Source organism: Salmo salar, chromosome ssa17 (assembly GCF_905237065.1).
Source record: "Salmo salar chromosome ssa17, Ssal_v3.1, whole genome shotgun sequence".
In the NCBI taxonomy this organism is placed as follows: Eukaryota; Metazoa; Chordata; class Actinopteri; order Salmoniformes; family Salmonidae; genus Salmo; species Salmo salar.
The window spans coordinates 18,907,501-18,930,893 of NC_059458.1; the positions used below are offsets into that span (position 1 = coordinate 18,907,501).

At 51.2% G+C, this 23,393-nt stretch overlaps 1 protein-coding gene across 1 annotated transcript in view; it reads right to left on the reverse strand.

Annotated features, from left to right (window-relative positions):
• Nucleotides 1-18,986, reverse strand: part of LOC106575379 (heparan-sulfate 6-O-sulfotransferase 1-A) — a 32,792-nt gene extending 13,806 nt beyond the window's left edge. The window contains exon 1 of the mRNA XM_014151876.2: nt 18,168-18,986. Within this exon, the coding sequence (XP_014007351.1) occupies nt 18,168-18,670 (503 nt within the window). The 5' untranslated portion in view covers nt 18,671-18,986. The remainder of the gene's footprint in view (nt 1-18,167) is intronic.
• Nucleotides 18,987-23,393: the final 4,407 nt, after the last annotated feature.

Consider the following 23,393-nt stretch of genomic DNA (forward strand, 5'->3'; position numbering starts at 1 on the left):
ATTACAACCATGTGCCCAATCATCACGTACGGGGACATTGTGTGTGGTTGAGTGTGTGTGTGTGTTTATCAGCTCTGCTTTGTGACTCAGAGGTCCCCTGCGGTCCTCTTCTCTCTTGTGCATTCACTTTTCTTCTTCTCCTCGCACTCTTTTCATACACTCCCCGTCTTCCCCCCTCTCTCTTTCCATACACTCCCCCTCTCTCTTTTCATACACTCCCCCTCTCTCTTTCCATACACTCCCCCTCTCTCTTTTCATACACTCCCCCTCTCTCTTTTCATACACTCCCCCTCTCTCTTTTCATACACTCCCCCTCTCTCTTTTCATACACTCCCCCTCTCTCTTTTCATACACTCCCCCTCTCTCTTTTCATACACTCCCTCTCTCTCTTTTCATACACTTCCCTCTCTCTCTTTTCATACACTCCCCCTCTCTTCCCCCTCTCTCTTTTCATACACTCCCCCTCTCTTCTCCCCCTCTCTCTTTCCATACACTCCCCCTCTCTCTTTTCATACACTCCCCCTCTCTCTTTCCATACACTCCCCCTCTCTTCTCCCCCTCTCTCTTTTCATACACTTCCCCTCTCTCTTTTCATACACTCCCCCTCTCTCTTTCCATACACTCCCCCTCTCTCTTTTCATACACTCCCCCTCTCTCTTATCATACACTCCCCCTCTCTTCCCCCCCTCTCTTATCATACACTCCCCCTCTCTTCCCCCCCTCTCTTATCATACACTCCCCCTCTCTTCCCCCCCTCTCTCTTATCATACACTCCCCTCTCTTCCCCCCTCTCTCTTATCCTACACTCCCCCTCTCTTCCCCCCCTCTCTTATCATACACTCCCCCTCTCTTCCCCCCTCTCTCTTATCATACACTCCCCCTCTCTTCCCCCCCTCTCTCTTATCATACACTCCCCCTCTCTTCCCCCCTCTCTCTTATCATACACTCCCCCTCTCTTCCCCCCTCTCTCTTATCATACACTCCCCCTCTCTTCCCCCTCTCTTTTTCATACTCTCCCCGTCTTCCCCCCTCTCTCTTATCATACACTCCCCCTCTCTTCCCCCCTCTCTCTTATCATACACTCCCCCTCTCTTCCCCCCTCTCTCTTATCATACACTCCCCTCTCTTCCCCCCCTCTCTTATCATACACTCCCCCTCTCTTCCCCCCCTCTCTTATCATACACTCCCCCTCTCTTCCCCCCTCTCTCTTATCATACACTCCCCTCTCTTCCCCCCTCTCTCTTATCATACACTCCCCCTCTCTTCCCCCCTCTCTTATCATACACTCCCCCTCTCTTCCCCCCCTCTCTCTTATCATACACTCCCCTCTCTTCCCCCCCTCTCTCTTATCATACACTCCCCCTCTCTTCCCCCTCTCTCTTATCATACACTCCCCCTCTCTTCCCCCCTCTCTCTTATCATACACTCCCCCTCTCTTCCCCCCTCTCTCTTATCATACACTCCCCCTCTCTTCCCCCCTCTCTTTTTCATACTCTCCCCGTCTTCCCCCCTCTCTCTTATCATACACTCCCCCTCTCTTCCCCCCTCTCTCTTATCATACACTCCCCCTCTCTTCCCCCCTCTCTCTTATCATACACTCCCCCTCTCTTCCCCCCTCTCTCTTATCATACACTCCCCCTCTCTTCCCCCCTCTCTCTTATCATACACTCCCCCTCTCTTCCCCCTCTCTTTTTTCATACTCTCCCCGTCTTCCCCCCTCTCTCTTATCATACACTCCCCCTCTCTTCCCCCCTCTCTCTTATCATACACTCCCCCTCTCTTCCCCCCTCTCTCTTATCATACACTCCCCCTCTCTTCCCCCCCTCTCTCTTATCATACACTCCCCCTCTCTTCCCCCCTCTCTCTTATCATACACTCCCCCTCTCTTCCCCCCTCTCTTTTATCATACACTCCCCCTCTCTTCCCCCCTCTCTCTTATCATACACTCCCCCTCTCTTCCCCCCCTCTCTCTTATCATACACTCCCCCTCTCTTCCCCCCTCTCTTTTATCATACACTCCCCCTCTCTTCCCCCCCTCTCTCTTATCATACACTCCCCCTCTCTTCCCCCCTCTCTCTTATCATACACTCCCCCTCTCTTCCCCCTCTCTTTTATCATACACTCCCCCTCTCTTCCCCCCCTCTCTCTTATCATACACTCCCCCTCTCTTCCCCCCTCTCTTTTTTCATACTCTCCCCGTCTTCCCCCCTCTCTCTTATCATACACTCCCCCTCTCTTCCCCCCTCTCTCTTATCATACACTCCCCCTCTCTTCCCCCCTCTCTTTTTCATACTCTCCCTGTCTTCCCCCTCTATCTTATCATACACTCCCCCTCTCTTCCCCCCTCTCTCTTATCATACACTCCCCCTCTCTTCCCCCCTCTCTCTTATCATACACTCCCCCTCTCTTCCCCCCTCTCTCTTATCATACACTCCCCTCTCTTCCCCCCCTCTCTCTTATCATACACTCCACCTCTCTTCCCCCTCTCTTTTTTCATACTCTTCCCGTCTTCCCCCCTCTCTCTTATCATACACTCCCCCTCTCTTCCCCCCTCTCTCTTATCATACACTCCCCCTCTCTTCCCCCCCTCTCTCTTATCATACACTCCCCCTCTCTTCCCCCTCTCTCTTATCATACACTCCCCTCTCTTCCCCCCTCTCTTTTATCATACACTCCCCCTCTCTTCCCCCCTCTCTCTTATCATACACTCCCCCTCTCTTCCCCCCTCTCTCTTATCATACACTCCCCCTCTCTTCCCCCCTCTCTTTTATCATACACTCCCCCTCTCTTCCCCCCTCTCTCTTATCATACACTCCCCCTCTCTTCCCCCCTCTCTTTTTCATACTCTCCCCGTCTTCCCCCCTCTCTCTTATCATACACTCCCCCTCTCTTCCCCCCTCTCTCTTATCATACACTCCCCCTCTCTTCCCCCCCTCTCTTATCATACACTCCCCCTCTCTTCCCCCCCTCTCTCTTATCATACACTCCCCTCTCTTCCCCCCTCTCTCTTATCATACACTCCCCCTCTCTTCCCCCTCTCTCTTATCATACACTCCCCCTCTCTTCCCCCCTCTCTCTTATCATACACTCCCCCTCTCTTCCCCCCTCTCTTTTATCATACACTCCCCCTCTCTTCCCCCCTCTCTCTTATCATACACTCCCCCTCTCTTCCCCCCTCTCTTTTTCATACTCTCCCCGTCTTCCCCCTCTCTCTTATCATACACTCCCCCTCTCTTCCCCCCTCTCTCTTATCATACACTCCCCCTCTCTTCCCCCCCTCTCTTATCATACACTCCCCCTCTCTTCCCCCCTCTCTCTTATCATACACTCCCCTCTCTTCCCCCCTCTCTCTTATCATACACTCCCCCTCTCTTCCCCCCTCTCTCTTATCATACACTCCCCCTCTCTCTTTTCATACACTCCCCCTCTCTCTTTTCATACACTCCCCCTCTCTTCCCCCCTCTCTTTTTCATACTCTCCCCGTCTTCCCCCCTCTCTCTTTCCATACACTCCCCCTCTCTCTTTTCATACACTCCCCCTCTCTTCTCCCCCTCTCTCTTTTCATACACTCCCTCTCTCTTATCCCCAATCTCTTTTCATACACTCCCCCTCTCTCTTTTCATACACTCCCCAACTCTTGTCATACACTCCCCTTCTCTTTCCCCCCTCTCTTTTAGCCTAGTCTGAATAGGCTGTGTCAGTGATGAGTGACTGGTGAATGGAGCTTGTGTGTGTGTGTCTTTGAAGTCAAGCATCAGAGTAGAAGCAGTGAAGCGAGAGAGAGAGGAGTGGTGGGGGAAACACACAGACATGCATGCATGCATGCACACACACGTACCCACATTCAGTGTCCTTCCTTGCTTCTACCCATGATGAAAATCTCCAGTGCTCTGTGATGCAGAGCTAGGTGTGTGTGTGTGTGTGTGTGTGTGTGTGTGTGTGTGTGTGTGTGTGTGTGTATATATACACACTACATGACCAAAAGTATGTGGACATCTGCTCATCGAACATCTCATTCCAAAACCATGGGCATTAATATGAAGTTGGTCCCCCCTTTGCTGCTATAACAGCCTCCACTCTTCTGGGAAGGCTTTCCACTAGATGTTGGAACATTGCTGCAGGGACAGACGATTTTTACGCGCTACACGCTTCAGCACTCGGCAGTCCCGTTCTGTGAGATTGTTGCTCCTAGACATTTCCACTTCACAATACCAACACTTACAGTTGACCAGGGCAGTTCTAGTAGGGCAGAAATTTGATGAACTGACTTGTTGGAAAGGTGGCATCCTATGACTGTGCCACGTTTAAAGTCATTGAGCTCTTCAGTAAGGCTCCCGAGTGGCGCAGTGGTCTAAGACACTGCATCTCAGTGCAAGAGGTGCCTGGTTTGAGGTGCCGTTTGAATCCAGGCTGCATCACATCCCATAGGGCGGCGCACAATTGGCCCAGCGTTGTCTGGGTTTGGCATCATTGTCAATAAGAATTTGTTCTTAACTGACTAGTTAAAAGGTAAAAACAAAGAAAAAAAGGCCATTCTACTGCCAGTGTTTGTCTATGGAGATTGCATGGCGGTGTGCTTGATTTTATACACCTGTATAAAACGGGTGTGGCTGAAATAGCCAAATCTACTAATTTGAAGGGGTGTCCAATACTTTTGTGTATATAGTGTATCTATCTCAAACTCAGATCATTTGGAGTTAAGCACTTCCTGAGCCTGAAGCATCATTTCCCCTCTGTGCAGGAAACTGGCACACAGGGAACAGATAACAACGGGATGACAAAAGAAACAACACCCTTCACAGAGAGACAGACAGATGTGAAAGAGTGGATAGGAAATGTAGGGAAGGAGAGAGAGCGGGAGGGAGGGAGAGAGAGAGAGATGGGAGAGACCACATTGTCTTCTTAATGAATCCTTTTTGAGGAGTTCAGTAGGTCCGTCTGTGTGTGTCACAGTCTGGAATTTGCATCTTCCCACAATTCAATTAGCATGGCTGTCAGATCATGGGCTCTGTTCACATTCTTCCCCTAAGCCCCACACGCGCACACCAAATAAATGCCTTCTTCTTGCTAATCAGTCACTGGCCAGCAGCGGCGGGCGGTGACAATTATGATGAGGGAGGATGATTCTTTTTATTATGAACATGGCCTTATTTCTATTACATATTGGATGACTGTCATTCATATTCCATTCACCCAGTTCAATGTAACATCGATAGGTTTAGCCTACTACATGACTCTCAAATTTTCCCTGTACCCATCATGAAGTTGCTACAACCTAGCCTATGAAAGACAGTTCACAACGTAGGTGCACAGCTCGAGAGAATCTTGAGTAATTAAGGTGACAGACACATTCAATACCTCCTTGCACACTCTTGCCTGCATCTAGCTGATCTAGAGTGTAATCATTAGTCCAACAGTTGCAAAACGAGAACTTCTGTTGGACAAATTCAGGTATGTATCTCCCCATTTCATTCCATTTGCTTCCATTTAAGAAACGTTTTTCAACAGAATCGGCGCAATGAATACAACCCTGATCACATGCAAACACAGATCACTTTCATACCAGCCACATAGAAACAGCTCGTTTTATATACAGTACCAGTCAAAAGTTTGGACACACCTACTCATTTATTAGTTTGACTATTTTCTACATTGTAGAATAATAGTGAAGACATCAAAACTATGAAATAACACATATGGAATCATGTAGTAAACAAAAAAGTGTTAAACAAATCAAAATATATTTTATATTTGAGATTCTTCAAAGTAGCCACCCTTTGCCTTGATTACAGCTTTGCACACTATTGGCATTGTCTCAACCAGCTTCATGAGGAATGCTTTTCCAACAGTCTTGAAGGAGTTCCCACATATGCTGAGCACTTGTTGGCTGCTTTTCCTTCACTCTGCGGTCCAACTCATCCCAAATTGGGTTGTGGTCAGGTGATGGTGGAGGCCAGGTCAACTGATGCAGCACTCCATTACTCTCCTTCCTGGTCAAATAGCCCTTACACAGCCTGGAGGTGTGTTGGGTCATTGTCCTGTTGAAAAACAAATGCCAGTCCCACTAAGGGCATACCAGATCAGATGGCGTATCGCTGCAGAATGCTGTGGTAGCTATGCTGGTTAAGTGTGAATTCTAAATAAATCACTGACAGTGTCGCCAGAAAAGCACCCCCACACCATCACACCTCCTCCATGCTTCACGGTGGGAAGCACACATGCGGAGATCATCCATTCACCTACTCTGCATCTCACAAAGACACAGCGGTCAGAACCAAAAATCTCAAATTTGGATTCATCAGAACAAAGGACAGATTTTCACCGGTCTAATGTCCATTGCTCGTGTTTCTTGGCCCAATCAAGTCTCTTCTTATTATTGGTGTCCTTTAGTAGTGGTTTCTTTGCAGCAATTCGACCATGAAGGCCTGATTCACGCAGTCTCCTCTGAACAGATGATGTTGAGATGTGTCTATTACTTGAACTCCGTGAAGCATTTATTTGGGCTGCAATCTGAGGTGCAGTTAACTCTAATGAACTTATCCTCTGCAGCAGAGGTAACTCTGGGTCTTCCTTTCCTGTGGTGGTCCTCATGAGAGCCATTCATAATTTCTCTTTGCTTATTTGAGCTGTTCTTGTCATAATATGGACTTGGTCTTTGACCAAATAGGGCTATCTTCTGTATACCACCCCTACCTTGTCACAACACAACTGATTGGCTTAAACACATTAAGAAGGAATGAAATTCTACAAATTAACAAGGGACACATGTTAACTAAAATGCATTCCAGGTGACTACCTCATGAAGCTGGTTGAGAGAATGCCAAGAGTGTGCAAAGAAAATATATATATATATATATATAAAACATTTTTAAAAAATTCCATTGCAAAAATTCCATTGCAAAGCTGACATCAAGGCAAAAGGTAACTACTTTGAAGAATCTAAAATACATGTTTATTTGTTTAACACTTTTTTGGTTAGTACATGAGTCCATTGGTGTGATTTCATAGTTTTGATGTCTTCACTATTATTCTACAATGTAGAAAATAGTCAAAATAAAGAAAAACCCTTGAATGAGTAGGTGTCCAAACTTTTGACTGGCACTGTATATAATTCCTTTTTGCATCTATTTAAGCGCTCTCCTCCTCTCACCTTTTCCCTTCGCGTGTGGACTTCAGTGCACAACACATCAGGTGTCTGTGACCAGCCGAAAAAAACCTTTCCAAGCCAAACCTTCATGTCATGACCGCTAACCGCATACAAAATACATCATTGTCATGTCATAGTCAACATAGTTACTAGGACTAGCGTGCTAGTAAACCCGCTATAATCATGCAGTACAGTGTACAGTCAGTAGCAAGCAGTTTCACCGGCGGGCCCCGGTGGCAATAAATGAATAATTGACTTGAAAGAGTTCCAGTGTTGGATAGCCATAGCCAGCTAGCTAACATAGCATCCCTCTCTGTTTGAGTAGGCTAAACTAGTTACCTGCATTCAATGCTAGCTTAGTAAGTGAAACAAAATAATGACAAAGAAATATAGCTCTCTCGCTCTTGCTTTTCTGTTCAACTATTTTCTTTCTCTTTGAGTCAACTACTCACCACATTTTATGCACTGCAGTGCTAGCTAGCTGTAGCTTATGCTTTCAGTACTAGATTCATTCTCTGATCCTTTGATTGGGTGGACAACATGTCAGTTAATTGCTGAAAGATCTCTGACACTGTAGGTTGGAGGACATCCTCTGGAAGTTGTCATAATTACTGTGTAAGTCTATAGAAGGGGGTGATAACCATTAATGTACCCAGAGGAGGACGGAAGCTAGCTGTCCTCCGGCTACACCATGGTGCTACCCAACAGAGTGCTGCTGAGGCTACTGTAGACCTTCATTGCAAAACAGTGAGTTTTATTAATCAATTATTTGCTGACGTGAATATATTTAGCATAATTAACTAAAGAGGATAACTTTTGTAATGTTTCACTATTTTTATGAAATTCACTGAGGAGGATAGTCCTCCCCTTCCTCCTCTGAGGAGCCACCACTGCTTCCCAGCTAACGCTATGCTAATTAATAGGCCGTAATCATGTTCCCACTGCAAGCATAGCTTAGCGTAGCGGGCCTTATTAACAACCATAGAAATGTTGGCTAATTGCTAATCAGTCAGTGCACGGCTAAGTGTTCTGTGGGCTGAGAAATCCCTTAGGCGAGAAAGAGCAGGGTTGCGTTCAGAATGGCAGAACATTGTGGAATGTTCAGATCGAAATATGTTGAGTAAAACAAGCCTAGATGGAGCCCAGTGGCGCAGTATGTAACATGTCCTTCAATCCCCTTGGTGGGTTGTGGACTAGAGCTCAACTCTAGTAGTAGTCCTGTCATCACTATCGTCAACTTGTTGTGTGAGATAACACCACAGAGAAAACCTCACACCTCACAGTGTGCGTGTGTGTTTAACCAGAAGTCCCCACACGAATAGCAAACGAACAAACATTTTGTTGGTCCCCACAAGGTCAAATGCTATTTCTAGGGGGTTTAGGGTTAAGGTTTCAATTATTGTTAGAATTAGCTTTAGGAGCTAGGGTTAGGTTTAGGCTTAGGAGCTAGGGCTAGGTTAAGGTTAGGAGCTAGGGTTAGGTTAAGGTTAGGAGCTAGGGTTAGGTTTAAGGTTAGATTTTGGGGTTAAGGTTTGGGAAAATAGGATTTTGAATGGGACTGAACTATGTATCCCCACAAGGTTAGTTATACAAGACTGTGTTTGTTTGTGTGTTTTCGCGTGTGTCTCACACACACACACACACACACACACACACACACACACACACACACACACACACTACTCTCAAAACAGTGAGAATGAAGCAAACTGTGACAATTTCCACAGTGCAGGCTCTCCCTCTCTAACCATCTCTCTCCTGCTCCCCATCCTTTCACCCCTGCCATTTCTCCTTCTCCCCGCCATCTCTCCCCCGCCATCTCTCTCCCTCTCCCCCGCCATCTCTCTCCCTCTACCCCGCCATCTCTCCCCTGCCATCTCTCTCCCTCTACCCCGCCATCTCTCTCCCTCTCCCCCGCCATCTCTCCCCCGCCATCTCTCTCCCTCTCCCTCGCCATCTCTCTCCCTCTCCCCGCCATCTCTCCTCGCCATCTCTCCCCGCCATCTCTCTCCCTCTACCCCGCCATCTCTCTCCCTCTCCCCGCCATCTCTCTCCCTCTCCCCGCCATCTCTCTCCCTCTCCCCGCCATCTCTCCCCCGCCATCTCTCTCCCTCTACCCCGCCATCTCTCTCCCTCTACCCCGCCATCTCTCTCCCTCTCCCCGCCATCTCTCTCCCTCTCCCCGCCATCTCTCTCCCTCTCCCCGCCATCTCTCTCCCTCTACCCCGCCATCTCTCTCCCTCTACCCCGCCATCTCTCTCCCTCTACCCCGCCATCTCTCTCCCTCTACCCCGCCATCTCTCCCTCGCCATCTCTCCCTCGCCATCTCTCTCCCTCTCCTCGCCATCTCTCTCCCTCTCCCCGCCATCTCTCCCCGGCCATCTCTCTCCCTCTCCCCGCCATCTCTCTCCCTCTCCCCGCCATCTCTCTCCCTCTCCCCGCCATCTCTCCCTCTCCCCGCCATCTCTCCCCGCCATCTCTCTCCCTCTCCCGCCATCTCTCCCCGCCATCTCTCTCCCTCTCCCCGCCATCTCTCTCCCTCTCCCCGCCATCTCTCTCCCTCTCCCCGCCATCTCTCTCCCTCTCCCCGCCATCTCTCCCGGCCATCTCTCTCCCTCTACCCCGTCATCTCTCTCCCTCTCCCCGCCATCTCTCTCCCTCTCCCCGCCATCTCTCTCCCTCTCCCCGCCATCTCTCTCCCTCTCCCCGCCATCTCTCCCCCGCCATCTCTCTCCCTCTCCCCGCCATCTCTCCCCGCCATCTCTCTCCCTCTCCCCGCCATCTCTCCCCCGCCATCTCTCTCCCTCTCCCCGCCATCTCTCCCCCGCCATCTCTCTCCCTCTCCCCGCCATCTCTCTCCCTCTCCCCCGCCATCTCTCTCCCTCTCCCCGCCATCTCTCTCCCTCTCCCCCGCCATCTCTCTCCCTCTCCCCGCCATCTCTCTCCCTCTCCCCGCCATCTCTCTCCCTCTACCCCGCCATCTCTCTCCCTCTCCCCGCCATCTCTCTCCCTCTCCCCCGCCATCTCTCTCCCTCTCCCCGCCATCTCTCCCCCGCCATCTCTCTCCCTCTCCCCGCCATCTCTCCCCCGCCATCTCTCTCCCTCTCCCGCCATCTCTCCCCGCCATCTCTCTCCCTCTCCCCGCCATCTCTCTCCCTCTCCCCGCCATCTCTCTCCCTCTCCCCGCCATCTCTCTCCCTCTCCCCGCCATCTCTCTCCCTCTCCCCGCCATCTCTCTCCCTCTACCCCGCCATCTCTCTCCCTCTCCCCGCCATCTCTCTCCCTCTCCCCCGCCATCTCTCTCCCTCTCCCCGCCATCTCTCCCTCTCCCCCGCCATCTCTCCCTCGCCATCTCTCTCCCTCTCCCCGCCATCTCTCCCCCGCCATCTCTCTCCCTCTCCCCGCCATCTCTCCCTCGCCATCTCTCTCCCTCTACCCCACCATCTCTCTCCTCTCCCCGCCATCTCTCCCTCGCCATCTCTCTCCCTCTACCCCGCCATCTCTCTCCCTCTCCCCGCCATCTCTCTCCCTCTCCCCGCCATCTCTCTCCCTCTCCCCGCCATCTCTCTCCCTCTCCCCGCCATCTCTCCCCGCCATCTCTCCCCCGCCATCTCTCTCCCTCTCCCCGCCATCTCTCTCCCTCTCCCCGCCATCTCTCCCCCGCCATCTCTCTCCCTCTCCCCCGCCATCTCTCTCCCTCTCCCCGCCATCTCTCTCCCTCTCCCCGCCATCTCTCTCCCTCTCCCCCGCCATCTCTCCCCCGCCATCTCTCTCCCTCTCCCCCGCCATCTCTCTCCCTCTCCCCGCCATCTCTCTCCCTCTCCCCGCCATCTCTCCCCCGCCATCTCTCTCCCTCTACCCCGCCATCTCTCTCCCTCTCCCCGCCATCTCTCTCCCTCTCCACCGCCATCTCTCCCCGCCATCTCTCTCCCTCTCCCCGCCATCTCTCTCCCTCTCCCGCAATCTCTCCCTCGCCATCTCTCTCCCTCTACCCCGCCATCTCTCCCTCGCCATCTCTCTCCCTCTACCCCGCCATCTCTCTCCCTCTACCCCGCCATCTCTCCCCGCCATCTCTCTCCCTCTCCCCGCCATCTCTCTCCCTCTCCCCGCCATCTCTCTCCCTCTACCCCGCCATCTCTACCCCGCCATCTCTCTCCCTCTCCCCGCCATCTCTCTCCCTCTCCACCGCCATCTCTCCCCCGCCATCTCTCTCCCTCTCCCCCGCCATCTCTCTCCCTCTCCCCCGCAATCTCTCCCTCGCCATCTCTCTCCCTCTACCCCGCCATCTCTCCCTCGCCATCTCTCTCCCTCTACCCCGTCATCTCTCTCCCTCTACCCCGCCATCTCTCTCCCTCTCCCCGCCATCTCTCTCCCTCTCCCCGCCATCTCTCTCCCTCTCCCCGCCATCTCTCTCCCTCTACCCCGCCATCTCTACCCCGCCATCTCTCTCCCTCTCCCCGCCATCTCTCTCCTTCTCCCCGCCATCTCTCTCCCTCTCCCCGCCATCTCTCTCCCTCTCCCCGCCATCTCTCTCCCTCTACCCCGCCATCTCTCTCCCTCTACCCCGCCATCTCTACCCCGCCATCTCTCTCCCTCTACCCCGCCATCTCTCTCCTTCTCCCCGCCATCTCTCTCCCTCTCCCCGCCATCTCTCTCCCTCTACCCCGCCATCTCTCTCCCTCTACCCCGCCATCTCTCTCCTTCTCCCCGCCATCTCTCTCCCTCTACCCCGCCATCTCTCTCCCTCTACCCCGCCATCTCTCCCTCGCCATCTCTCTCCCTCTACCCCGCCATCTCTCCCTCGCCATCTCTCTCCTTCTCCCCGCCATCTCTCTCCCTCTCCCCGCCATCTCTCTCCCTCTCCCCGCCATCTCTCTCCCTCTCCACCGCCATCTCTCCCCGCCATCTCTCTCCCTCTCCCCGCCATCTCTCTCCCTCTACCCCGCCATCTCTCTCCCTCTACCCCGCCATCTCTCTCCCTCTCCCCGCCATCTCTCTCCCTCTACCCCGCCATCTCTCTCCCTCTACCCCGCCATCTCTCTCCCTCTACCCCGCCATCTCTCTCCCTCTCCCCGCCATCTCTCTCCCTCTCCCCGCCATCTCTCTCCCTCTCCCTCGCCATCTCTCTCCCTCTACCCCGCCATCTCTCTCCCTCTACCCCGCCATCTCTCTCCCTCTACCCCGCCATCTCTCCCTCGCCATCTCTCCCTCGCCATCTCTCTCCCTCTCCCTCGCCATCTCTCTCCCTCTACCCCGCCATCTCTCCCCCGCCATCTCTCTCCCTCTCCCCGCCATCTCTCTCCCTCTCCCCGCCATCTCTCCCTCTCCCCGCCATCTCTCCCCCGCCATCTCTCCCTCTCCCCGCCATCTCTCCCCGCCATCTCTCTCCCTCTCCCCCGCCATCTCTCTCCCTCTCCCCGCCATCTCTCCTCGCCATCTCTCTCCCTCTACCCCGCCATCTCTCCCTCGCCATCTCTCTCCTTCTCCCCCGCCATCTCTCTCCCTCTCCCCCGCCATCTCTCTCCCTCTCCCCGCCATCTCTCTCCCTCTCCACCGCCATCTCTCCCCCGCCATCTCTCTCCCTCTCCCCGCCATCTCTCTCCCTCTACCCCGCCATCTCTCTCCCTCTACCCCGCCATCTCTCTCCCTCTCCCCGCCATCTCTCTCCCTCTACCCCGCCATCTCTCCCCCGCCATCTCTCTCCCTCTCCCCCGCCATCTCTCCCTCGCCATCTCCCCTCGCCATCTCTCTCCCTCTCCCTCGCCATCTCTCTCCCTCTACCCCGCCATCTCTCTCCCTCTACCCCGCCATCTCTCTCCCTCTACCCCGCCATCTCTCCCTCGCCATCTCTCCTCGCCATCTCTCTCCCTCTCCTCGCCATCTCTCTCCCTCTACCCCGCCATCTCTCCCCCGCCATCTCTCTCCCTCTCCCCGCCATCTCTCTCCCTCTCCCCGCCATCTCTCTCCCCGCCATCTCTCTCCCTCTACCCCGCCATCTCTCTCCCTCTCCCCGCCATCTCTCTCCCTCTCCCCGCCATCTCTCCCTCTCCCCGCCATCTCTCCCCGCCATCTCTCTCCCCGCCATCTCTCTCCCTCTCCCCCGCCATCTCTCTCCCTCTCCCCGCCATCTCTCCCTCGCCATCTCTCTCCCTCTCCCCGCCATCTCTCCCCCGCCATCTCTCTCCCTCTCCCAGCCATCTCTCCCTCTCCCCGCCATCTCTCTCCCTCTCCCCCGCCATCTCTCTCCCTCTCCCCGCCATCTCTCTCCCTCTCCCCCGCCATCTCTCCTCGCCATCTCTCTCCCTCTCCCCGCCATCTCTCCCTCGCCATCTCTCTCCCTCTCCCCGCCATCTCTCTCCCTCTCCCGCCATCTCTCCCCGGCCATCTCTCTCCCTCTCCCCGCCATCTCTCTCCCTCTCCCCGCCATCTCTCTCCCTCTCCCCGCCATCTCTCTCCCTCTACCCCGCCATCTCTCTCCCTCTACCCCGCCATCTCTCTCCCTCTCCCCGCCATCTCTCTCCCTCTCCCCGCCATCTCTCTCCCTCTCCCCGCCATCTCTCCCTCGCCATCTCTCTCCCTCTCCCCGCCATCTCTCCCCGGCCATCTCTCTCCCTCTCCCCGCCATCTCTCTCCCTCTCCCCGCCAACCCCCCCGCCATCTCTCTCCCTCTCCCCGCCATCTCTCTCCCTCTCCCCCGCCATCTCTCCCTCTCCCCGCCATCTCTCCTCGCCATCTCTCTCCCTCTCCCCGCCATCTCTCCCCCGCCATCTCTCTCCCTCTACCCCACCATCTCTCTCCCTCTCCCCCGCCATCTCTCCCTCGCCATCTCTCTCCCTCTACCCCGCCATCTCTCTCCCTCTCCCCGCCATCTCTCTCCCTCTCCCCGCCATCTCTCTCCCTCTCCCCCGCCATCTCTCCCCCGCCATCTCTCTCCCTCTCCCCCGCCATCTCTCTCCCTCTCCCCCGCCATCTCTCCCCCGCCATCTCTCTCCCTCTCCCCGCCATCTCTCCCCCGCCATCTCTCTCCCTCTACCCCGCCATCTCTCTCCTTCTCCCCCGCCATCTCTCTCCTTCTCCCCGCCATCTCTCTCCCTCTACCCCGCCATCTCTCTCCCTCTACCCCGCCATCTCTCTCCTTCTCCCCCGCCATCTCTCTCCCTCTCCCCCGCCATCTCTCTCCTCTACCCCGCCATCTCTCTCCCTCTACCCCACCATCTCTCTCCTTCTCCCCGCCATCTCTCTCCCTCTCCCCGCCATCTCTCTCCTTCTCCCCGCCATCTTTCTCCCTCTCCCCGCCATCTCTCTCCCTCTACCCCGCCATCTCTCTCCCTCTACCCCGCCATCTCTCCCTCGCCATCTCTCTCCCTCTCCCCGCCATCTCTCTCCCTCTCCATCTCTCCCTCGCCATCTCTCTCCCTCTCCACCGCCATCTCTTCCCCGCCATCTCTCTCCCTCTACCCCGCCATCTCTCTCCCTCTACCCCGCCATCTCTCCCTCGCCATCTCTCTCCCTCTCCCCCGCCATCTCTCTCCCTCTCCCCCGCCATCTCTCTCCCTCTACCCCGCCATCTCTCTCCCTCTCCCCGCCATCTCTCTCCCTCTACCCCGCCATCTCTCTCCCTCTACCCCGCCATCTCTCCCTCGCCATCTCTCTCCCTCTCCTCCGCCATCTCTCTCCCTCTACCCCGCCATCTCTCTCTTGCCATCTCTCTCCCTCTACCCCGCCATCTCTCTCCCTCTACCCCGCCATCTCTCTCCCTCTACCCCGCCATCTCTCCTCGCCATCTCTCTCCCTCTCCCCGCCATCTCTCTCCCTCTCCCCGCCATCTCTCTCCCTCTACCCCGCCATCTCTCTCCCTCTCCCCGCCATCTCTCTCCCTCTCCCCGCCATCTCTCTCCCTCTACCCCGCCATCTCTCTCCCTCTACCCCGCCATCTCTCTCCCTCTACCCCGCCATCTCTCCCTCGCCATCTCTCTCCCTCTCCTCCGCCATCTCTCTCCCTCTACCCCGCCATCTCTCTCTTGCCATCTCTCTCCCTCTACCCCGCCATCTCTCTCCCTCTACCCCGCCATCTCTCTCCCTCTACCCCGCCATCTCTCCCTCGCCATCTCTCTCCCTCTCCCCGCCATCTCTCTCCCTCTCCCCCGCCATCTCTCTCCCTCTACCCCGCCATCTCTCTCCCTCTCCCCGCCATCTCTCTCCCTCTCCCCGCCATCTCTCTCCCTCTACCCCGCCATCTCTCTCCCTCTACCCCGCCATCTCTCCCTCGCCATCTCTCTCCCTCTCCTCCGCCATCTCTCTCCCTCTCCCCCGCCATCTCTCCCTTGCAATCTCTCTCCCTCTACCCCGCCATCTCTCTCCCTCTCCCCGCCATCTCTCTCCCTCTACCCCGCCATCTCTCTCCCTCTCCCCCGCCATCTCTCTCCCTCTACCCCGCCATCTCTCTCCCTCTCCCCCGCCATCTCTCTCCCTCTGTTTCAGCAGAAGTGACAGAAGCACATTCCCAGCCATACGGTCTCTTCACAATGTGTGCACTATTCCGAACATCCACTGTGTACACAAAACATTAGGAACACCTTCCTAATATTGAGTTGCACCCTCTTTTGCCCTCAGATCTGCCTCAATTCGTCGGGGCATGGACTCTACAAGGTGTCGAAAGCTTTCCATAGGGATGCTGGCCCATGTTGACTCCAATGCTACCCACAGTTGTGTCGAGTTGGCTGGATGTCCTTTGGGTGGTGGACCATTCTTGATACACACGGGAAACTGTTGAGTGTGAAAAACCCAGCAGCGTTACAGTTCTTGACACAAACCGGTGCGCTTGGCACCTACTATCATACCCCGTTCAAAGGCACTTAAATATTTTGTCTTGCCCATTCACCCTCTGAATAGCACACATACACAATCCATGTCTCAATTGTCTTAAGGCTTAAAAATCCTTCTTTAACCTGTCTCCTCCCCTTCATCTACACTGACTGAAGTGGATTTAACAAGTGACATCAATAAAGGATCATAGCTTGTCTATGTCATGGAAAGAGCAGGTGCTTTTATGTTTTGTACACTCAGTGTAAATTTTGTGTGTGAGAGTGTGCACGCGTGCGTGTTTGTCACCTGTTTGCAAACATCTAATTACTGCCTAAAAGCTTGCCGTGTATTCCACATAGAGAGAGAGAAAGAGTGAAAGAGAGAAAGAAAACTGTAGAATGCTGGAATTTTTTAAAGATTATTCATTTGGGGAAATGTGCACACAAACACGCAGACACACCGGTATAGGAAAACTGAGATTCCCGGTGTGGGAATGTGGTGTTGGGATTGTAGGGATGAAGGAGTAACCATCTTTGGAATGTTGAGCAGCCCAAGATTAATCCCTGATAATCTAATTGGATTAAAACACGACGACCTGTCTGGTCAGTCACGCACCGGCACCCAGTTCACCCTGCAGTGATCTACGTTGTGATGCTTAAACAGCGAGTGATCCAGGCAGATTGACAGGCATGCTAATTGAAACCTCCCCCTCTACAGCAATGAAACAACACACTCTCTGCCTTCACTCTCACCATCCTCTTCTCCACCGTTTCACTCAAAAGCCCTACCCATTTTCCCATGCCTCCTCTCATCCTCCTCTGTCCCGTTCCCTCCTCTCATCCTCCTCTGTCTCGTTCCCATCTGCCCTCCCCTTCTCTTACACTACCATCCTTTTCTACTCTCTTCCTCCTCTACCCTTTCCATCCCCTCATCATCATCCCCCCCCCCCATCCTCTCCACTCCTCTTTCCCCTCCTCCCATTTGTAGCCATTCATTAGGACAGACCATTTGGTAAAACAGACATTTTAGAAATTGCAGTAAATCTTCCATGAAAAAATACATTTAGCTTAATGTAGAAATCACGCTCTGATGAATAGAGAGAGAAATAGGGGGACGAGAGAGAGATGGAGAGGGGGAAAGAGAGAGAGAGAGAGGACCAACAGCTATAAAGCCACCAAGCGGAAAGCATGCCTGCTGTTTCATTAGGAAATGACACCATCACAGAGGGAGATGGAGGGAAAGAGAGAGAGATGGCGAAAGAAAGAGGGAGAGAGAGGGAAAACTATTGATGAGGACACAAAGACACACACACACAAAGTAAACTGTGTAGAAACAGATGTGAGCAGATAAACATTCTCCCTCCAGCCTCTGGAGTAGCTAGAGGCATCATCACCTCTGACCATCACAGAGCCTTGTGCCAGGAATACCAGCAGTACAGTGCATGTGTAACCAGCGGAAGTAATCACCCGGATTAGAGTGGAGTCAAACCCCGCAGGGGTCCTCTTACAGCAACAAAAGTCCACACAGACAGACGAAACAGAGAGAAGGGCTGGAGCCAAATCTTCTCTGAATTAAAGTGAGGGTAGTTTTCTCTGCCAATCTGTCTAACAGTCTGCCTGCATAGCGATCCCTGAAGATAAAGGAGTAAGCTGCTTTTCCAAAATAAACGTTTTCTTTCGTTTTCAGTAGAATCATCAATTCAGGCCTAACTGTAGCAACATTTCTGATCCAATGTTGATTCAATGGCTTACAGTAATCAATATTCAACATGTTTCAAGCGTTTTACAAACCACTAAAACGATGCATCACTGTTCGATATGCTACAAGTTTGAAGGATCAAGACCTACTGTTTTAATACTGCTTAGTTTGACAGCATGATTCTCTTATAGCTAATTCGAGTTGACAGTTAGGTTACCCTATAAATCTATCCCTTCGGATATGGTAAAAAAACACATTACCGCGCAACACAAATTCATATGACAGCCTGTCATTAAAACACTGTCAAACAAACTGCGATGGATCTGCTGCTACAGTAAGTCCACACACAGAGTGAGAGAGAATCGTCCAGGCATGCTCCCTAATGACGTGCTCATACCACCCGATTATTAATGATCTTCAACAATTGTCAGGTGTTGGGAGACCCACAGGCTGTGCACGCTTTTGATCCAGCCCAACACGCCTGATACAACCAGTCAACTAGCCTATTTTATCTCACCTTTCATTTTTCATCTTGGTCTCCTTTTTATCTAGAACTCCTGGAACACAATTTTTTAGCTCGGTCCAGTCCGCGTGTAAGCCACAACTCCAACCGGTGGAGAACCGGGAGAATAACCAGGTCTCTTTTCGGTTGGGTCGATAACAGGTACACTTCTTCTGACCCGGTCTACAGTCACACGGAACCTCCAACCTCACATTCTGAACCAGGTGTCTCCCGAACGTTGTCCCTCCTGTCTTCTGAATGTGTAAAAACACGATCACGTCTTCTCCTTTGATTTCAAATTCCACCGTTCGCTCCAAATCCCGGACTGGGAAATAGTATTTCTTGACGTAGTGCGGGTCTGGGGAAGGGAAAATGTCCCCACCATCGTCCTCCTCAGTGAAATATCCGTGTGGTGAGCCGAAATTGATAACCCCAGGCGCGACGTATTGATATAAGATCAGCATAAAACAGACGGAGCCGACTACAATTAGGAGAAATTTGCTGCTCGCCTCAACCATGGTCCTTCCAATGCTTGGTAAACGTTACCATTTCCCGGTAAACCGACTCGAAGGGATCAGAACAGCGTAACTAGAATGCATTCCTGTTGTTGTACTATCTCTCCCCAAGCAAACGGAACAGGACGCGGTCATATCAATGGGGTAGGTTACAGAAGCGATTATGTGAATACAATGTAACTAAACTAAGAGTATTTACAGTGTACAGAGAGACCCGTAAAATCCAGAGCAACAATGTGTGTTCTCCGTTTGCTCTCGTCCCTGTGTTGTTGCATGTGTGTCCTCTTCGCTGCATTACTATTGAGCTATGTACCCAGGATCCTCAGCGAAATAACCCACCTTCTTTCAGCACAACACACACATTCCCAGTCTCTCTCTCTCTCTTTCTCTCTCTCTCACACACACACACACACACACACACACACACACACACACACACACACACACACACACACACACACACACACACACACACACACACACACACAGAACAGGACGAATTACATTTTTGAGGAACAAGATCCGCTTTGAATTCTACAAGTAGTCTAGTTCTACTATAGTTTATTAACTTGTAGTTTATATACAATTAAATTAAATCTATTTAAGGGTCTAAAGAACGGTGGTGCTTTATGGTGCTTTATTTAATACCCAAAGAAAACAAAATTATAATAGGAACTAATTATGTAATTACCATATTACAATGCAATTTCTTCGTAGTCTATCAAGTAGAAAACAGACTGTAAAATAAAGTTTTACCTAACCCACCAGAGATTGTTTTCTGGTAAAACCAGCCGTAAACCACTTAGCAAATAGCAATGTAAGGTTAGAGTATTCAATTGTCCACATCCAGCAGAAATGAGAAGTGAAAAGAATGATACAACGAAAACAGAAGTGTCAGAGTGGAAACGCAGAATCTGTAAAAATCCAAATAACTTCACAGATCTTCATTGTAAAGGGTTTCAACACTGTTTCCCATGCTTGTTCAATGAACCATAAACAATTAATGAACATGCACCTGTGGAACAGTCGTTAAGACACTAGCAGCTTACAGACGGTAGGCAATTAAGGTCATAGTTATGAAAACTTAGGACACAAAAGAGGCCTCTCTACTGACTCTGAAAAACACCAAAAGAAAGATGCCCAGGGTCCCTGCTCATCTGCGTGAATGTGCCTTAGGCATGCTGCAAGGAGGCATGAGGACTGCAGATGTGGCCAGGGAAATAAATTGCAATGTCTGTACTGTGAGACGCCTAAGACAGCGCTACAGGGAGACAGGATGGACAGCTGATCGTCCTCGCAGTGGCAGACCACGTGTAACAACACCTGCACAGGATCGGTATATCCGAACATCACATCTGTGGGACAGGTACAGGATGGCAACAACAACTGCCTGAGTTACACCAGGAACGCACAATCCCTCCATCAGTGCTCAGACTGTCTGCAATAGGCTGAGAGAGGGTGGACTGAGGGCTTATAGGCTTGTTGTAAGGCAGGTCCTCACCAGACATCACCAGCAACAACGTCGCCTATGGGCACCAACCCACCGTCGCTGGACCAGACAGGACTGGTAAAAAGTGCTCTTCACCGACGAGTCGCAGTTTTGTCTCACCGGGGGTGATGGTTGGATTCGCGTTTATCGTCCAAGGAATGAGCGTTACACCGAGGCCTGTACTCTGGAGCGGGATCAATTTGGAGGTGGAGGGTTCGTCATGGTCTGGGGTGGTGTGTCACAGCATCATTGGACTGAGCTTGTTGTCATTGCAGGCAATCTCAACGCTGTGCGTTACAGGGAAGACATCCTCCTCTCTCATGTGGTACCCTTCCTGCAGGCTCATCCTGACATGACTCTCCAGCATGACAATGACACCAGCCATACTGCTCATTCTGTGTGTGACTTCCTGCAAGACAGGAATGTCAGTGTTCTGCCATGGCCCGCGAAGAACCCAGAGTGGGGTAACATCTCACAGCAAGAACTGGCAAATCTGGTGCAGTCCATGAGGAGGAGATGCACTGCAATACTTAATGCAGCTGGTGGCCACACCAGATACTGACTGTTACTTTTGATTTTGACCCCCCCTTTGTTCAGGGACACATTATTCCATTTATGTTAGTCACATGTCTGTGGAACTTGTTCAGTTTATATCTCAGTTGTTGAATCTTGTTATGTTAATACAAATATTTACACATGTTAAGTTTGCTGAAAATATATGCAGTTGACAGTGAGAGGATGTTTCTTTTTTTGCTGTGTTTAGATTAGGCCTATTATAATTAGGCTGAACACTTACCAAATAGGTAATATTAGGCTACCTATTGATTAATTTAACCATGTGATATTGTATTTTATATAGCCTACCACTGAGGAAGGCTGGGGTGTATCCTGTTGTTTCCTGGATTGCCATTATTAATAGCAAAACATTTTTTTTAACGAGCCTACAAGATCACAAAAAGACTAACGAAATTTCCCAGAAACATAGAACCAACCTCTCTGTGTAATATTTGTTATAAGTACAGCGCTGTTCGCGTTTCTACTGCTAGAGGGAAGCGCTGAGCAGCGTCGGTCTTTTCTCCCCACACGGAACAAGTTGTCAGACGCATAGTTAGGCCAAAATACTTCCCTCAGGCTATTTTTGTCGAACAAGTTTTGGCTTATCAGATGTTAGATTGGGAAGACATGTTTCAAGCTCTAGATGTGGAGATAAATATTTGTGTTACAGCTGAGCTGACACTAGTTTTCTATAGGCCCATCTTTCCCTTGTGGTTGGAGGTTAGAAACAATTAAACTAACCTTGATTAAGCTGAATTAATGTCTGGCTTTAAAGGCACAATTGTATGATTTTGATTGTCGTTGTAATGTGCTGATTCGGTCTTTCTTTCTTTCTGTCTTTCTGTCTCTTAATCCTCTATTTTTACAAGATCACAGCACACCACAACTAGATGTGGGCTACACACTACACAGGCATACTGTCACAGCTGTTAGAAGGAGCGGACCAGGATGCAGCGTTTTCGTAGTTCCACATATTTATTTAACCAGTGAAACCGAATGCAACAATTAAACACTTCAAAATATACACAAAACAACAACCGTGACGCAGGAGGATCAAATACACTCACAACGAATAATCACCCACAAACACATGTGAAACAAACATCAACTTAAATAGGACCTCCAATTAGAGACAACGACAACCTGCTGCCTCTAATTGGAGGTCATGTCAAACAACCCCAACATAGAAATGCAAAACTAGAAACTGAACATAGACATACAAAAACAGACAAACACCCCATGTCCTACTCTACCATAGAAAATAACCACTCACTATGGTCAGGACGTGACACATACAGTGCATTCAGAAAGTATTCAGACCCCTTGACTTTTTTCACATTTTGATACATTACAGCCTTATTCTAAAATGGAATAAAAAAATAAATGTCTCATCAATCTACACACAATACCCCATAATGACAAAGCAAAAACTGTTTTTTAGACATTTTAGCAAATGTCTTAAAAGAAGAGGAAATATCACATTTAAATAAGTATTCAGACCCTTTACTCAGCACTTTATTGAAGGATATTTGGCAGCGATTACAGCCTAGAGTCTTCTTGGGTATGACCCTACAAGCTTGGCGCACCTATGTTTAGGGAGTTTCTCCCATTCTTCTCTGCAGATCCTCTCAAGCTCTGTCAGGTTGGATGGGGAGCATCGCTGCACAGCTATTTTCAGGTCTCTCCAGAGATGTTCGATCGGGTTCAAGTTCGGGCTATGGCTGGGCCACTCAAGGACATTCAGAGACTTGTCCCAAAGCCACTCCTGTATCGTATTCGCTGTGTGCTTAGGGTCGTTGTCCTGTTGGATGGTGAACCTTTGCCCCACTCTGAGGTCCTGAGCGCTCTAGAGCAGGTTTTCATCAAGGATCTCTCCGTACTTTGCTCCATTCATCTTTCCCTTGATCCTGATTAGTCTCCTAATCCCTGCCGCTGAAAAACATCCCCACAGCATGATGCTCTCAACCAGCCTCGTGAGGCAGTCACCTGGAATGCCTTTAAATTAACAGGTGTGCCTTGGTAAAAGTTAAATTATGTAATATCTTTCCTTCTTTGAGCAAATCAGTTTTGTTGTGAAAAGGTAGGGGTGGTATACAACAGGACAACAGGACTTCCATGTCCTAGAAGCTCGGGGGCGGTGGCAAACTACTCATCCGGTATAGAAAATCAGAGCCATAGCCCTATTTGGTAAAAAGCCAAGTCCATATTATGTCAAGAACAGCTCAAATAAGCAAAGAGAAATGACAGTCCATCATTATTTTAAGACTTGAAGGTCAGTCAAGCCGGAAAATATTAAGAACTTTGAAGGTTTCTTCAAGTTCATTTGCAAAAACCATCAAGCGCTATGATGAAACTGGCTCACTTGAGGACCACCACAGGAATGGAAGACCCAGAGTTACCTCTGCTGCAGAGGATAAGTTCATTAGAGTTACCAGCCTCAGAAATTGCATTCCAAATAAATGCTTCCCAGAGCTCAAGGAACAGACACATCTCAACATCAACTGTTCAGAGGAGACTGTGTGAATCAGGCCTTCATGGTCAAATTGCTGCAAAGAAACCACTACTGAAGGACACCAATAAGAAGAAGAGACTTGCTTTGGCCAAGAAACACGAGCGATGGACATGAGACCGGTGGAAATCTGTCCTTTGGTCTGGGATGAGTCCAAATTTGAGATTTTTGGT